This window comes from Mustela nigripes, chromosome 17, assembly GCF_022355385.1.
Source record: "Mustela nigripes isolate SB6536 chromosome 17, MUSNIG.SB6536, whole genome shotgun sequence".
Classification (NCBI taxonomy): Eukaryota; Metazoa; Chordata; class Mammalia; order Carnivora; family Mustelidae; genus Mustela; species Mustela nigripes.
In genome coordinates this window covers 25,553,975-25,572,197 of record NC_081573.1, presented here as the reverse complement: position 1 = coordinate 25,572,197, position 18,223 = coordinate 25,553,975, and the positions used below count along the sequence as shown (strand labels likewise).

At 43.8% G+C, this 18,223-nt stretch overlaps 1 protein-coding gene across 2 annotated transcripts in view; it reads left to right on the top strand.

The window, feature by feature from the left end:
- The first annotated feature begins 261 nt into the window (after positions 1–261).
- ABCC12 (ATP binding cassette subfamily C member 12) overlaps positions 262–18,223 on the top strand; it is a 64,797-nt gene continuing 46,835 nt past the window's right edge. For both annotated transcript variants that reach the window (XM_059383869.1, XM_059383870.1), the window contains exons 1-9: positions 262–380; positions 3,414–3,569; positions 5,866–6,013; positions 6,303–6,536; positions 8,109–8,282; positions 8,741–8,888; positions 12,047–12,195; positions 14,654–14,761; positions 16,819–17,094. In XM_059383869.1, coding sequence (XP_059239852.1) covers positions 262–380; positions 3,414–3,569; positions 5,866–6,013; positions 6,303–6,536; positions 8,109–8,282; positions 8,741–8,888; positions 12,047–12,195; positions 14,654–14,761; positions 16,819–17,094 — 1,512 coding nt within the window. The remainder of the gene's footprint in view (positions 381–3,413; positions 3,570–5,865; positions 6,014–6,302; positions 6,537–8,108; positions 8,283–8,740; positions 8,889–12,046; positions 12,196–14,653; positions 14,762–16,818; positions 17,095–18,223) is intronic.

Here is an 18,223-nt window from a genome sequence, read left to right as displayed (position 1 = left end):
ACCTCAAAGTGGAACTGAAGGATGTGGCAGGGTTTCTGGCCACACCTCACCCTCCACCCCCACCTGACCCATAAATGTAGAAAGCTAATTGGTGAAACTGTCTAATGGGTTGGAGCAAGGAAGCTGATCTGGGTAGAGTATGGGTGGAATGCCTGAACCCATTTCAGAGTGTCCTCATTTCTCAGTAACCTTCCTCATCTTTCTGCTATATAGTGAAAGTGTCCCTAGGCCAATAGGCCAGGGCTCCAGGCTGCCATCAGGATGGTGGGTGAAGGCCCCTACCTTATCTCAGATCTGGATCGGCGAGGCCAGCGGAGAACCTTTATAGAAAGATATGACTCCAGCCTAAAAACCATGATCCCGGTGAGACCCTATGCAAGGTAAGCCAGGAGGAGGATTGGATGGAGGGCCGGGGGAGAACCTCCAGAATTAGTTTCTAACCTATCAGGAGAGTAGGCTCTGGCCCTGCTCCCCATGCTGCTGCTCTGTATTCTCTTGTCTTTGTGTCTTCCATCCATCCATCCATCCATCCATCCATCCATTAGCCACTCCTGTTATCCTTTGCTGAGAGAACATTAGCTAGTGTTTAAGGAAAGCTTTCATTGTGCCAGGACCTGTCCAAGTACTTTACAAACATGGTCTCATTTGCTCTTCCCAGCCACCATGGAGGTATTATTATCTTTATCTGATGGGCGGGCAAATGAGGCACAGAGAAGTTAAGTAACTTGCTGAAAGTTCACCAGGTAGCTTTTTTTTCTGTAACACACAAACTTTCTAACTGTTAACACTTAGAATGCTAAAACAATTGCCATTTAGTTAGCATACAACTTTATGGTTTGTTCAGCAACTTGGGCTGGGCTTACGTGGGTGATTCATCTGGTCTTGAGTAGGCTTACTTATAAATATTCCCGTCGGCAAGGTGGCTGCTGACTGGGACAATAGGAACAAGTGGGCCATATGGGCTATCAATTCCCATCAGGGTATCCTGGGCTCGATCACTTAGTATGAGAGCAGACTGCCAAAAGGATGAGTTGAAGCATATAGGGTTTCTTGAGATTCAAGTTCAGAACTGGCACACCATTTCTTTCACAGCATTCTATTGACCAAATTGAGGAACAAGTCAGCTCAGATTCTAGGAGTGGAGAAATAGACTGGACCTACTGATGGAAGCAGTTGCAAGCTCACAATCCAAAGGGCTGTTATACAGATGGGGAGAGAGAATTAGGTCATGTATGAACTGCAGGATAGAAACACATGTAGCTTGACTTTCAAGCTCACAAGCTTAACTCTAACATGATATGATGTGATATTATTAATATTATACTAGTCACAATATCATAAAATGCTGTCTTTTCTGCATGGAAAAGGCCCTTATGTCCAGTCCTCTGAACATCAGAAGGCCAAGTGGCATCTCTATAGTGAGGTGACACAGCATTGCTCTTTTCTAGAATCTCTGGACCGAAGACGCACCTTGAGCCCTCTGAGGGGAGAGGTGAAGGTTGAAAGGTGAGGGAATAGGCTACCATAACTAGCCCCAGGCAGGAAAGCACTAACTACCCACTGTTTTGGCTGAGCTATAATTGTTTTGTGGAGAGGCAATGTGGTGTAGAGCTTAAGAAAATGATGGGGACCTTGGAGTCAGCAAGGAGTGGGTTTGAATCATTGCTCCACCACTTTTCAACTCTAAGATTTTCAACTCTAAGGCCAAGGACTTTAACTTCTCTGTGCCACTATGTTCTTGCCTACAAAATGGTGTCATTATTCCCTCCTTCTGTCCATTCCAATGATTTGTTGTAATGATTCTATGAAGTAATGTATGACTGTATCATAAAAGCCACCTTTTGGAAAGTTTTACCATGTGCCAGGTACATGGTACATTGTTAATATTCTCTTAGCTTGAGTTCTCCAAAATCAGAGTCTGAGCTAAGAACTTGGATGCAGGTAGCTCATTCAGGATGTGATCCCAGGAAGCAGGAGGGAGGATTTAGGGGAAGTGGGTCAGGGAAGGACAACATGGTGTCATCAGTGTCACTGCTGTAGGAATAGGGGCTGGATTCTACTAGGTCTTCCTGGGAAAGTGTACAATTTTCCACCCAAGGGATAGGAGGGTGCATTTGTCCATGGGCTCCTATATTCCCCATTTGTTAAGATTTGCCCCTGGAGGCATCAGTGCCCTGCAATTCTGGGCTGCACTTATGCTCCTGAGAAGGCACTGAAACAGGTGGTGAAAAGGGGGCATAGCTCACATTGAAGACGGGATGTTGTCAGCTTGAGCCAAGCGTCTGTGACCCACGGCATCCTGGCAGCATCTGCTACAAGTATAAAGCCCTTACAGGGTCCAGAATATACTCATGGCTTAGTAATCAGTAGATATTGCTCCATGTCTCTGACTTTATTCTGTCTTAGGTGGTTAATTGGTTAATTTTGCAAGGGCAAAACCAAGGTCTTCTCCTCCTTCATTACCTCTTCCTCCTCCTCTTTTCTTCTCTTCCTTCTCCTCAACTGTTTACTCTTTCTCCTCCTTTTCTTTTTACTTCCTTTTCCTCCTTTTCCTTCTGCCTTCTTCCATTTCTTCTTTCTTCTCCTCCTTGCCCCTCCTCTGCCCTCTTTTTTTTTTTTTTTTATCTGCTAGCTGGTATTTACGCAGCCAGAGCACTTTAAATGCTTTAATTCCTTCCATCCTCCTGGTCTGCAGAACCATGAGTTTGCCTCCAGCATGTGCCTGCCTAGGTAGCCTCCCTGCTTCATCCCCATGGTGTCATGCCCAGCTCTGTACCTTCCCCATCCTCCTGGGAGCACAAGACATGCACTTCAGCCTCTGATAATCAGCTTCCCGATCTTCATTTCCTCATGACAAATGGGTCAGGTGCCTTCGTTCCCATGGGTTGGTTGTGAGGTTTGAGCACTGGCTCACTAAAAAAATTCCATGGTGGGTAGCACTTATCAGTTCTTACGGCCTACCGTGGCTGATTTCAAGACAATGTGATGTCATTGAATGCCAAGTTGGGAAGAGATGTGCATAGCACCCTGTTCCATTGTATTTCTACTGTATAGATGCAACAGATTTATAGAATCTAAAGACCATACATACTAGCCAAATCTAGTAAAATAATTAAGAAGTGATGAGTTTCAAGTACTTACCTTTGTCCTTAAGACAATTTATTTAAAATTAAGTAATTTTTAATACTGGCCATGTTTAGCAACTAACTTGCAAAACTCCTAAAAATCTTAAAATCAGTTATCACGGACTGATATGAGCGGGTCCGAGCACACGCCATTGCTCAAATGGCTAATGGGTGGGAATCATGGCTTCTAAGTGTGGCTGTGATTATTATTACAGTTAAGAGCTCACACTAGGGACTCAGGGCAATAACCTCTATGCCCTGGAACACACAGTGTCTCATTTGTCTTAGGCTGGCACCCAACCCTGTGGATGATGCAGGACTGCTCTCCTTTGCTACGTTTTCCTGGATCACACCAGTGATGGTTAGGGGCTACAAGCACACATTGACTGTGGATACCCTGCCCCCGCTGTCACCATATGACTCATCGGACACCAATGCCAAAAGGTACCAGGATTCTGTGGGTCACCTCAGGAGAGGAGCCCATCCTATACAGGGGCCCATGTGCCCTTTGAGTGATCTCCTTTCCCGGGTATGGAAGGACCTCCAGGTCCTTGGGGGCCCTTTTTGATGGGTGCTCCCTGAAACATGAGTTGAGCTGACTAAATTTATTGACCCAGTCTCTGGGGAGGTGAGGACTGGGGAAAGATGGTGTGGAAGAAGGATTGTTTGTGAGTTACAGCCTAAGGCTTAGGAGCTGGGTTGTCGCTGATTTATAGAAGCCCTACATCGGGAGGAAGGCGGCCAGAATTTCACTTTGCACTGTGCTGGCTAGACCCACCTGGGCTACTGCTGAGTGCAGCTCCAGGCATCATGTTTTGCTTAACTTTAAAAATCATTATTGGGCTTTTGTATTGTAAAATTTGTTTAAGTTGAGCCAAATGAAACTGCTAATATTTGACAGTTTTGACTTGCAAAAAATGTAAATGTCATTGGTTCAACCTAATTCGTATTAATTCTAAAAATGTTAAAGCAACAGACATTTAAGCCATGAGAGTATCCCTACTGTACTCCTGCTCTGCTACTCAGAGATCAGCATTGTTAAACGTTTATGTTGATCTGTCCAGAATTTTTTCTACTCTAATTAAGCATACCCTTTTGTACCATCTTCTGTGGATCAGTACCTCTTCTTCCTCCCATTTACATGTCATTTTTTTTTTTTCTTTAAACAAAGTGAAGTGTTATAGAATGGTTGACCATTTTGCTATTTTCAGAAAGCATTTATAAAGATTTTTCCATGTCACCATAAGGATAAAGACATTAACTTCATTCTTTCTCCCAGCTCCTTTGGCCTTTGAGGTTGTGATGAATGTCTTAAACAATGGGGGAACTTCTCTAAGACTTTTTTGCACTTGTTTCTTTTGGGAGTCTTCCTATCTTTGGCCACATGTGGTAAAGTGCAAAGTAGAGTCTGGAGTATGTACTTAAAGGACTGGGAATTTTAATCATGGTCTTGCAATTGTTTCTACAGTTGTGCTTCTCCTCACCCATGTGTTGCAGATGTCTCATTCAATGGTAATTTCCCATATCTATAGTCCAGAGAAAGTTGCCAGTGAGATCAGAGAAGAAGAGCGGGACCAGTGCCTGTGGAGTATTGGATTTTCCTTCTACTTCTCTGGTCTGAACTTCTCTTTCTGTTTTTAATGTTTCCTTCTATCTACCCAACATCAACTTGGGTCCTCTTCTCTTCCATGCTATGCCTTTTCCTCGGTGAGTTTATCCCTTGCAAAGACTCAACACCAAATACAACCTTTTAATATTATGCCCCTTCAGTCCACACCTCTCTTCCAGACTCTGAATTCATATGTCCCGCATCCAACTGGACAGCTGGACTTGCATGACTCATAAATGTCTTGTATCTAAAGCTGCTTTCTTCTGGGCCCCAACCTGACGATGCTCTTCTCTTCTTCTTGACAAACTCCATTCACACCATTGGTTGAGCCAGAAAATTGGGGTCCCTGATCCTCCCTCCCCTTTCTTTCACATCTAGTTCATCAGTATGTCCCGTTGTCTCTGTCCATTCTTTCTCAAGCGCACGTCCCTTAAAGCCAGTGTCAAACCACCACCACTTCTCCCCTGGTTGTCAACAGTCTCCTGCTATGGTCCCCCTGCTTTTGCTCTTGTTCCCCCTATAACCCACTATTCTCACACCAACCTGAATGTTGTTTTAGATATGTAAAATGATCTTATCACTTAGGCTTAAAAACCTGCAATGGCTTCCTTTGCTCCAGAAAATAAACCTAAACTCCTTTCTGAGAACTATGAGGTCCCACGGGATTTGGCTTTGCCTCTCCTCCCAGTGTCATGTCAGCCTGTCTCCTCCTTCACCACACTCTTGTCACACTTGCCTTCTTTCAGATCTTTGAAATGGACTAACTCCTCCCTGTTCTGGGGAAGACTACTCTTGTCATGCTTCTGTTGCCTCTGTCTTTTTTTTTTTTTTTTTTAATCAGAACTGGTATTGTGCCAGAGATGGGCAGTAGGAGCAGGAAATGAAGGCCTGGAAAGTGCCCAAGTGCCAGGTACCAGCTGGTGCTTGTGCTGAGGCTTTGCCCTCCTGCCCCTCCTGTATCCCATCTGCCCTAGAAAGGAAGAAGAGAGAATCAGAGCTGCTTCTGTAGAGCGACCACGGCCAGGGATGAGGGCTGTGTTGAGCACCTTTGAGAGGTTTGTCCCTCCAAGTAGTTTCAAACAGCAAATGGAAATGTAAGTCCCTTTCCTTCTTCCTGTTCTTTCATCACAGATTTCGAATCCTTTGGGATGAAGAGGTAGAAAAAGTGGGTCCTGAGCAAGCCTCTCTGGGCCGAGTAGTCTGGAAATTCCAGAGGACACGTGTTTTGATGGATATTGTGGCCAACATCCTGTGTGTGATCATGGCAGCCATAGGGCCGGTGAGTGGGGGTGGCCCTTCCCCTGCCTTGTCAAACAGGTCCCTAGTCTGGCAAAGAATGTCATTAGTTGCTTTCTCTACGAGCTGGTGGGTTTAGTACATTGTCATTATCTTTGAGCTCCTTGGGGGCAAATTTTCATAAAGCTAATCCTTGTCAAGCACAGCAGCCGCCACTGAAATTAATTAAAAAGTTTGCCTCATAAAGTCAGCTTGCCGACATTATCTGAGGCTTCCTATACAAACCTCAACCCCCAGTGGCCCTCTTCTCTCTCCATTGTGCTGTTTTGCAGACGGTTCTCATTCACCAAATCCTCCAACATACCGAGAGCATTTCTAGGAATGTCTGGGCTGGCATTGGCCTGTGCATAGCCCTTTTTGCTACTGAGTTTACCAAAGTGCTCTTTTGGGCCCTTGCCTGGGCCATAAATTACCGCACAGCAATCCGGCTGAAGGTGGCTGTCTCCACTTTGGTTTTCGAAAACCTGGTGTCCTTCAAGACGCTGGCACACATCTCTGTTGGTGAGGTAAGCAGGTCCAGAGTTTCATTTTAGAAAATTAAATCCTGGCTTTTCTGAATATGAGTGAAATGTGCTTCCTGGATGGTGCATATGCCTTCTTTTTTTTTGTCCAATGTCCTGCCCATTATACCCTATTTCCATGCTAAATGAGATGAGAGAGACTCAAAACACCAGAGGAATTTAGTGAAAGGAGGGCTCCATTCAAGCTGGAGAATTTGGAAAGGCTTTCTTGTTCCAGCTGACTCAGGGCTGGGGGATGACATCATTCAATCCCTTTGAGTGTCAAAAGGGACACTGAGGCAGTATGGGATACACCACAGGCATTTAAAAAAATGAGTGAGGCATTGATCCAGTAATTCTGATTGTGTAGAGTTTGGGGTACCAAAGCCATAATAAAGACTATGCCTACTGGACTTCAGGACTTATACTTTCCCTTTTTCTCTTTCCTTCTTTCTTTTCTTCCTTCCTTTCTTCCTTCCTTCCTCTCTCTCTCTCTTCTCTTCTCTTCTGTTCTCTTCTCTTCGAGTAGGAGAAAGAGAGAAGGTCAGAGAGAGGGACAGATGGAGAGAGTGAATATCAAGCAGGCTCCACACCCAGTGCACAGCCTGACATGGGGCTCGATCTCACAACCTTTAGATCATGACTTGAGCCAAAAACAAGAGTTGGACACAACTGACTGAGCCACCCAGGTGCCCTGAATTTATATTTTCTTAAGCCTTTGAACCTTAGCAATAAAATCCTCACCATTTACACAATAAAATTTCCCTAGTCAAGGGAACTCCATGTGGCACGAAGTAAGGGAGAAGGTTTGCCTTTGTCTTACAGTTGCTCTTTCATTATGTCCAAAGTATCCTGTATCAGTTAAAATGAACTTGGTTGCATAGAACCAGAAAATATAAAGTAACAGTAGATTAAGCAAGATGAATTTATTTCACATTTTGCAAAAGGAGTGTGGAAGAGAACAATTCAGAGCTGGTACGGGGATTTCTGGATCTTCTTTTCTTTGTCACTATCCTAGTGCATGACTCCCATAATGGTTTAGGGTGGATGCTGGAGGTCCAGTCATGCTAGTCATGTTTCAGATAGCTGGTAAAAGGAAGGAGGAAAGAATAAGGATAGATGTCCTCTAAGTTGAGTTCGTTCCCTTTCAGAATGCATTTCCAAACTCCCATTCGACACTTTTGGCTTTTATCTATCTCATTGTCCTTGACATAATCACATGGCTGTACTCTTTCCACAAAGGAGACTAAAAAATGTAGTTTTTTAGCTGGGCGCATTCGTGCTCTGAATAAAGCAGGAAGAAGGAGAGATAGATAAAGGGTAGGCAGCTAGCCATTTCTCCAGCTTGCTCTGAGATGATAATATTTATTACTCTTATGTCTTTCTTCATTGGGACTCTCAGTCCTAAAATACTGGCCTCTCCAAAATCAGATCAGCATGAGAGCCACAAAATTCATCATGTTTGTCCCTTGGCAATACCCCTCCCTCTTAAAGCAGTTTCTTCTTTCCTTCTCTTCTCACTTGAGGAGATGTTTGGGTGATGCTTCCAAAGCCTGATTCCATGTGCTTTCTTTCCAGGTGCTCAATATACTATCAAATGATAGTTATTCCTTGTTTGAAGCTGCCTTGTTTTGTCCCTTGCCAGCCACCATCCCTATCCTAATGGCTGTTTGTGCAGTGTATGCTTTTTTCATTCTGGGCCCCACAGCCCTCATCGGGATATCTGTGTACATCGTATTCATCCCCATCCAGGTAATGGCAGATCTTTGCAACTGTAACCTCTGTATGCTTGCATTTTGCACACATGTTCTCACTGAATTAAATAGAAGGTTTCATTTCCAGGGCAGGAACCTGAAGCCTGTGCCCTCACTTCGTGTTCACGAATGTGCTTTCTTTTCTTGGCACAGTGTATTTTATTTTTAAGAACTTGAATTTGAATGCCCTAGGGGAGAAAGGCATGTTTTCCAGTTTGTCAAAGTCCCCAACGCTCTGTTTGCATCCTAATAACTCATGTATTTGTATCACCTGCTTGATCTCCAGTGTTGTCCCCTGGTTCACATCGGCTGCCACAACTCGAGGGAAGGATGGCTGAGAATCTTAGCCCAACTTCCCTTTGAACTTTTCCTGGCACTTATACTCTGATCCCTGGATTTTTAGGCCAACTGCAATTCAGCAATTCTCTCTGAACACTGTTTGTACCTTGATTTCAGATGTTTATGGCTAAGCTCAATTCAGCTTTCCGACGATCAGCAATTTCGGTGACAGACAAGCGAGTTCAGACAATGAATGAGTTTCTGACCTGCATAAAGCTGATTAAAATGTACGCCTGGGAAAAATCTTTTACCAATACCATTCAAGGTAGGACGTGCTGGTGCTTGAAGAACCACTTACTCTGTAGAATGTGCTCTTCCAAAGTGTTCTTAAGGTTCCTGGGGCCAGGCATTCCAGAAAGGGGGCCGTGGGGACCCCTTGAGCTGCTTTGCAGGCTTTTCAAAGGATTACAGAGGTTTTAATAGACCCAGGCATCTGTTCTGGTGAACCCAAGTCCTCAACAGGTGAGAGACATAAGGTCTAGCCTTTATGAAGGCATGCCAGTTACCTTTCACAAAAGTAATCCACTAAAACATTATGAAGAGAAGAGCTATCTATTCCCTTGACTTAGAAGATGTATACACATACACAGGCACATACTCGAGCTTATGTATATATATCTCCTTGCCTGCAGCAACATCATGATGATTGGATGACCCCCTGACTTGACATTCCTTGCACAGATATGAGGACACATACATAGCTTTTTTAAAAAGATGATATTAAGCCATTACAATCAAATATAAATGCAAATCTAATTGCAGGAACATTTACATAATTGCTGACATAGACTCAGGTGGTTGGCCGGTTAATGGTCTGAACCACTGTTACAATTGACTCTCTGGATCTACAATTACACTTTTAGATCAGCATGTAATTGGCCCTGAAGCTGTGTCTCTGTGTTTTAGGGAGTGGTTTTAGAAAACTTGCTTCTGAGATTGCCCAAGGAAATGCTGCAGTTTGGGACACTGGCAACCCTTTGGAACATTCCTTGAAGACCCAGAAATACTTCCCTTACACCTTGAACTCACTTTAGTACAGTGATTTGATTAAACTGGATTCCATTTGACTTAGTTCGATTTAATTCAACTCATTTTAATTCGAGTCAGTTTAACTCAATAAATATTTATCAGCTTCCTGCTATGTGCAAGGTCATGGGAGCTACATAGAATTATAAGAAAAAGGGTTCCTGCTTCTGGGATGAAGGAACAATGAGTTAACTAAGCTCAACAGTAGCTGTAAGTTTTTGGCTCTGCCTCTAGAATATGTCTGGAATCTGCTTCTCTTCGTTCTGCTGCCACACTATTGCAAGCCAATATTCTCTCCCTTTTGGAGTATGGAAAGAACTTCCAGATGCAACATTTGCTTTCTTCCCTCCCCCTAAAATCCATTATGTACTCAGAAACCACTGTGACCTTTGAAAAATGTCAGTCAGATCCTGTTCCTCCCTGCTGAAAAATCTTTAGTGGCTTCTTATCACACTTAGATTATTCCAATTTAGGACTTTTGATTTAAATCCAAATTCCTTGGGACACCTGGATGGCTCAGTGGGTTAAAGCCTCTGCCTTCAGCTCAGGTCATGATCTCAGGGTCTTGGGATCAAGCCCCGCATCGGGCTCTTTGCTCAGTGGGGAGCCTGCAACCCCCTCCCCCTCTGCCTGCCTCTCTGCCTACTTGTGATCTCTGTCAAATAAATAAATAAAGTCTTTAAAAATATAATAAATCCAAATTCCTTTCTATGGCCTATTGGATCCAACATGATCTGACCCCAGAAGACCTCTCTGATCTCATCACATCTTGTCCTAACCCTTGATAATTCGCTTGGGCCATGAGAACCTTCTGTCTTTTTTTAGAACAACATCCATGCTCATTCATACCTCAGGATCTTTGCAGTTGCTGTTCTTTCTGCCTGAAGTGCTCTTGTGCTAGATTTTGATGGTGACTTTGGGATGCCTCTCAATGTTGCTGACTCAAAGAGGCCTTCTTGACTATAGTTCTAAGCAGGCCCATTCTCTACCAATTCCTTTTAATCACTTCATCTTGTTCATTTCTTTCATATCGCCCAACAAATTAGTAATGACAGGATTTGTTTGTTTATTTCTCTATTGTCTGTCTCCCCAATGGAAAGAAAGCTGAGACTCTGTTGACTCCTATGCTGTCCAACACCAAGTGCAGCACCTGGTCAATAGTAGACATCCAGGTTAAAATTTGTTAAATGAGTGAACACGTGAACTAACCATAGGATGAAATGGGGAAAATGTCACAAAGGAAATGGAGAGAAGCTCCAGGAGGGTGAGGGGTTGAGCATATCCCATTGGAGAGATCAGGAGAAGCATTATGGCAAAAGTGGCATTTTAGAAAGGCCTTGAATGATAGCAAGGATTCAGACATAGACAGAACTGGGGAAGACCCCCAGCAGGAACAAAGGCCTCGAGATAGATATGTGAGGATGTGCTTGGGGACAAGGAGGTGGGTGGTATCGCAGAGGTAAAGGGCATGTGGACAGCAAAACTTCGGACTGTAGTAGAACTGGGTTCCAGCTGTACCATGACCAATTAAAAAGCAAGTTACTTAACCTGTGAAGGCTTTTCTGTCCTGCCAGAGGGCATAATAATAGCTCTTCCCTTGTCACACAGTGATTAGAGTGATCAAATGAGAACATTATGCCGTGCTCAGCCGAGCACTCAGTAAGAATCGTGATGGCCCCATGATGCCAGTGTGAAAGGGTTTTTGCGGAAGAAGCTAGAATTGGAGTTAAGAACTTTAAACACCAGGAGAAGGAGGCTTGAATTTAACTTGTGAGCAACGTGGAGGCATGGACCCCATCTAGACTCATGAAAGGGAGAAATGCTCTTGGGCTTTGGTAGTTGTTCCTGAGACACAGGACAGGAACCCCAATCTGGCAGTCTCCAGGCTTGGCACCTGTGTTTTATTTGGTTTCTATAGTATTTAGAAACTTTCCAATCAGTTCCCAACATTTGCAAGGAGAAGGATGTCCCACAAAATTCCAGACCCCAGTCTTCGGAATAGCTAAAGGTCTGGTGACCCTGGGCTGCCCTGCATTGAGAGGTTGTGGCCCCTTTCACTGAGGCATGTGGTCCCCATTTTGCTACACTCCACACCTTCCCTCTGGTCTTACTCTCTGCCCACTGCCTTCATTTACATTACTTGCCTAACCCCTGTCGGCATCCATGTGTAGGACTTCCTGACACAGAATCAGAATTGGAAAAGACCCCAGAAACCATCCAATGTGGCAGCGGACATGCACTGAATTCCCAGTTTGCACCCAGGACTTTCTGCACTTCCTCTAGTTTAAACTCCACAGCAGGAATCCTAAATTCTCTTTTACAGGAGGATCAGGTAGGGGTAAATACATTTCTTAGTGCCACAAAATAAATCCATCATGGACTGTTCTCTATTTACAGATATAAGGAAACAGGAAAGGAAATTACTGGAAAAAGCTGGATTCGTCCAAAGTGGAAACTCAGCCCTGGCCCCCATTGCATCCACAATAGCCATTGTATTGACCTTCACCTGCCACATCCTCCTCAGACGCAGGCTCACTGCCCCGGTGGTAAGAACCATCTCCAGAACTGGCTTCCTTCACACTGTAGCACTGGCAGATGCCAGGTGGGAAGTGTCTCCCTGCCTGCAGAGGCCTGGGACTGGACTGGCACAGAATACCCAATCCCGGAAGGGCCAGAATTCTATCTTGACTTTTAAAAACAAGTCCTTGGGCTGCGGTGAACCCGGGATAGCCCAACAGAGACTTTTGTTCAGTCTAACTCAGTGCAGGAGTAGTGGTTAATGTTGGAACACAATTTGACATTTGGAAAACAAAACTGGAAGCAGACGGGCACTTGGCTGCCTTATTCACAATTATTCCTACGCTTTATAAAAAGGGAAGTTTGTGAGAGTTCTCTTGGTGGGAGGAGTCGTAGGTACTGGGAGATGCAAGGGTCAGAATCCCCCTCTTCAAAATCCTAACTCTGGTACTTTACCATGACAGAGGCAATTCATTGAACCCCTCTTGCTTGGTTTTATTATCTACAAATGGGGTTATAATAGTCCCTGTGGTTGTGAGGACTGAAGGAGTTCTATAAAAGAAGGCATGTGGAACAGCGCCTGGTACGTTGTAAATGCTGTGTAAGTGTTTGTTGTTCGTATTAGCCTGATGCTCACCCAGGCCAGGCGATTTGGGGCTGAAAGCCTCCGAGGGAGAATTAGAATGAATGTGAGATGCTCAGGTTTTTTTTTTTTTTTTTTTTTTTTTTATAAGGGGGTCTGTGCACTCAAAGGTAAAGAAGCTCTGGGCTAGATGGGAAACAGCTCCTGGCTGAAATAAACAGCTGAGTTATTAAACCCAGTGTCTGAAGGGTAAGTGAATGGAGGAAGGGCAATAAAAACAAGAAAAAGAGAGAGAAATAGAGAGAGAGAGAGAGAGAGAGAGAATGAAATAAGCAAGTGGGGTCGCAGAGCAATAGTTGCACCAAAAATCACAGATTTTGAGGGGAACGGAGATGTGGAGAAGGCAGGATGCTCCTGCTGAGGGGGCATCTGTTGTGGCACTGTCAGTCCTAGAACCTCCTCGTGTTTCTTGTGATGTGCTTTTCGTTTTCTTGGGTTCTTCACACGCAGTTTACTCACACACTCTGGGGGCTTGAATTCAGCCACGAACCCGAAGCCAGAATGAATGGTAATGCCATACCAAAGCCTCAGCGGAACGCTTTTCAATTATTGTGACTGTGTTCTATGATCCCAAACGATGGCAAAGAATTCTTTCCCCAGCAATACATCAAGCAAATTTAAAACCAAATTGAGTGCACGTGGTTAATATTTTCTAAAATGATGATTTAGAAGAAATGTAGGCCAAGAACAAATTCTCCCAAATGCAAGGCACATATTTCTTCAGATTCAGAATCCTTTGTCTTCTCTGTCAGGGCCACATCAGGAGGAGGTCAGCCCCCAGGTGCTGGCTCACGTCAGGCAGCCCAAGTGCTATGTCAACCAAGGCTTGGGTTTTCTGAGCCAAGATAGTGCTTGGGGACTTAGGGGAGCTGAGTTCTCTCTGGGGATGGATTTGGGACCAGATGTGATAAAGACAGCATTCTTCATTGTGCCCTTACAGAACTACTGAGGATTAGTTGAAGCCCAGGGCTCTGTCCATGGGGCCCATACAACAGCAGGAAGGATCACTCTGGATTTGTTGATGGAAGCTGTGTTACTAATTCCTTAAATGGGTGGTTAGGGGAGAAGTTGTTCATTACAAATTGGACAGGTGAGAAGATGAAATCTGAGAGATGAGATCATGCACCCCTGGGGCACTGGTGGAGTGAGGAAACTTATCTTCACTGAGGCTGTATGATGTTAACCACCTACCAGGCAGGGCTCAGGGAGAAAGGTCTCAGTAAGGAGGGGAGGTGATTTTTTGGGAATGGCAGTTGAACAGAGGCTTTCAAGTTTGTCTCAGACATGTGGTGAGTGTGTGGAGGCCCAGGGGCAGGAGAACCCGAAGTCACTCTCCACCCGCCAGCATGGGCCAACTGGTCCTTCCAGGAAACTTCTGCCTTCATTTTGGGGCTGAATATGGTATGGATATTTAAACACCAGAAATAAATCTAGATGTGAAGGGCCAGAGGCCTTTGAAGAAACTAGAAAAAGACGATAACTTAGGACAGTCCATGGGGTTTTGGGTGAATGGTCTAGGCCTTGTAAAGACGTGGATGGAGACTTCGAAACACATTCATTTAGAGGACTTCCTTGGACACGATCCTCTCTGTACTGGCAGAGACAAGGGATACATCTCCCAGCATTCTGATGAAAATCCAGAGCAAAAGAGATTAAGATATTGTTATCCCTAATTTGCCAGCCCATGATTTGTGAGCCATGAAATGGGGAAAAAAAATGTTCTTGTAAAAACTCCAACTGTGCCATTATTTTTCATCTCGACAAATATAATTCCCAGAGATATAATGATTCAGAGCCAAGGCAACATCTCATCCTAAACCCTATACTTCTCTTTTGTTCTTAAGGTGTTTAGTGTGATTGCCATGTTTAATGTAATGAAGTTTTCGATTGCAATCTTGCCTTTCTCTGTCAAAGCCATGGCCGAAGCCAATGTCTCTCTGAGGAGAATGAAGGTATAACTAATGCTGGGTGAGTAGGGAAGAGAGATCTCACTTTTGGGTGGGAAAATTCTCAGATATGGGGAAGCTGTGTCAGTCCATTGGAGGGCTGGGTCACTGGTTTGAAGAACATTGGAAGAAGACCCTGCATTCAGAGTTGGATCAATAAATGTGCATCAAAGGATATGTAAGGAGAGCTTGATAAGGTGGTCTGCCCTTTTAGTAAAAATGAAATAGAATATCCATACATAGAGATGATGTTCCTGAACCTCTTTTTCCAAGCTATAAATCTTAAGTTGTCCCAGGAATGGGGCTAAGTTTGCACTGAGCCATCCTCCTCCCCTTTACCTTCCTGGTTTGTCCTATGATGGGTGTGGTGAGGGTAGTGATAAAGAGGGTGGTGGGGCACCACATTTATATATTTAGTTACTTTATTCATTCATTCATTCAGTCAGTCAGTCATCAGAGATCTACTGTGTCCTTCCTGTATATAAGGCATTGTGGTAAATGAAAATAAGAGGAAGAGAGAGCCTTTACTCTCAAGAGCCTCCCAGACTACTGAAGGACCAGGTATCCCAGGAACTGATGTATGCACTAAGGATACATGACCTGTGTAAAGGGTGTATAAAGTGGTTTTGAAGTTCAGGCAAGGGAAGGAAAAGGAGGAGGGTGTTCCAGACATGTGTGAATTAATTGAATAATTTTTTTTTTTTTTCACTCAGGCCAGCAATTTGGAAGTCCTCTTAGGCATCTGAGGTGCCTTTATTCATCCCTCTTCTCCCTTACTATCTACATTCAACTAATCAAGAGCCCTGTTGGGTCGCCTTTTGCTCACTGTATTTCCTCAATTTTAAGAGTGCTGTTTGTAAGACTGGGTTGGAAGGTGGCACTGTTGACTCATCACTTCTTGAACAAAACAGAAGCATGAACACCATCATATTGATGCTATATATTATATCAGATGTCTTAGACTAGAGGAATAGTGCTATTTCTTGACTTCTCAACTTTTCCTCTGTCCCTACTGCCATCACGATGATTCAAGACCTTATCATCTCTCCTCTGAATCAACACATGACTTAGGAACCTATCTTCTTTTTCCCTTATTGTTCTCCTTAAATCCATATCACACTCAGCCCCCCGAGAGCTGTTAAAATATTGGTCTGACCACTGATATTCACCTGCTTGAAAACCTTGAGTCCTTGTTCTCTCTAGGACTGAGACTGGGCCTTCCATCAGCAGGTCCTTAGTTATGTCTCCACCTGATTTCCTATACCCTTCCTATCTTGAGCTCTGTCATAACCCTGAATTGGTTGTTTCATGCCCCCACCCCCAATAAACTGTGGTGTTGCATGCTTCCTTGCCTTTACTAATGCAATGTACTCTGTTAAAAAGTTTCCATCTCCTCTTCCCTCCCTCATCTTTGCCTGTACAGCACCTATACAGATTCAGCTTTGGCTCAAATACATGGCCTTCAGGATGGGGAGTAGAGTTCCCTTCTCTGGAAGTTACAGTGTTTTGTTCTTGTTACATTTCCCTGAAATGTCTAATTATGTTCCCATCTTCCCCTAGACAGTAATCTCTTCAAGACCAGGAATCTTGTCTTATCCATAATTGTATTTCTGCTGTTTACCCCAGAATGACAGACGGTAGGCACTTGGCAAATGTTTTATTAAACTGAGCTGAGTGGGAACTTAGGAAGAAGACACAGTAGAGGCTGAGCATGTGACCTTGGTGTCATAAGCATCAGTGCCAGGTAATGAAGCCTACCATCCAAAGCTGGCAAAAACTTTTTACCTTGGGCATGAAGAAGATATGTAGTTGATATTAGCATTCTCCAATGTGGGTGACCCACATAGACCTTGTGGTTGAAGAGACATGCTGTCCTAGATAGCATGAGCTAGTAGACTATTTCTGCTCCAGCTTCTCGTAGGGGAAATATCTTCAGGATGTCTTCTCTGAATGTCCTAAGTAAAATTGCCAAGATTATGATTTGGGGTCATCAGAAGATATATTGGGATGGTTCTTGCAAATGGATAATGTCTGCCCAGTTAATTTTGTCTCTTTAATCTTAGAAAATTCTCATAGATAAAAGCCCCCCATCTTACATCACCCAACCAGAAGACCCAGATACTGTCTTGCTTTTAGCAAATGCCACCTTGACATGGGATCAAGAAACCAGCATAAAAAGTGACCTAAGGAAAGTGCAGAACCAAAAACATTGTCTCAAGAAACAGAGGCTAGAGGCCTACAGTTTGGGTTCATCAGCCCACGGAGTTCCTGGCCCAGAGGAGCAAAGTGGTAGCCCCTCAAAATTTGTTCTGCACAATATAAACTTTGTGGTGAGAAAGGTGAGTATGTGTTCTACAGGGGTGGCTTCCATCTTTCCTCCTTGTATCACACAGCTATGGTCTTATCAAGGCCTAACATAATTCCATTTGAACTGGGGGTGGTGATGGTGGTGGGAGGATGTAGCTAAGTTGTTTTCTTTCCCCAGTTTTAGAATTATGTACATGGTTAATGGAGACATTTTCTTCGAGCTGAAAGAAGATTGTGGTTATGTTAGTACTGATGTTCACACGCCAAAGGAGCCAGATTTAATGTTGAATGAATAATCCATTTCAGGTGGCTAGGCTCAAAATGACTATCTTTTATAAATCTTTTTAGATTTGTTCTTAATTTCACAATGGAGTACTATGATGGATAATAACCGACAATTAAGAGCACTTACTATTTACCAGGTGCATAATTAATTCATTTAACCATCCCAATAACCTAAGAGGTAGGTACTGTAGCTACTCCCACTTGATGGTTGAGAAACCTGACACACAGGGAGGTTAAATAACTCACCCAAGACCACACTGCTAGCAAGTGGCTTCACACCGAGGGCACCTGGCCCCAGAATCTACGATCTTCAACAACACACTTGTTAAAAGCAAATGAGATCAACAAGCAACCAGGAAAAGAAGCCAGGCAATCTATTGGCTGCTCCCCCTCAGGATTGGGGAATAGAGTCTTTAGACAAAACTCTGCATTTACAGAATGTGTGGCCTTCTACATGTGGTTCTCTTGCATGGGAACTCAGCAGCAGTGCTCTGGGGATGGCAGTGTTTGTTGATTTTGCTGCAGAGGGCTCAGCATTAATCTTGTGCCTAATATTTTATTTTATTATTTTTTAGGTATTCTTTTTTTAAATTAACATATAATGTATGGGTACAGGACTGTGAATCATCAGGCTTACACATTTCACAGCACTTGCCATAATCTTGTGCCTAGTATTTTAATCTCCCATGTCGTTGACTCACTCTTTTGCCATGTGAGCACTATAGAAGGAGAGGTTCCGATTTATTATGTGATGCTAAGTTCAATAGCTGGCGTAGGGTGGTACTTCTTGTCGTTAACAAGACTGTCTGCCATGTATTTGTTGGAAATGGTATTTGTTTGGCTGAGTGCAATTGAGCTAGGTTCTCAGATAAGTCC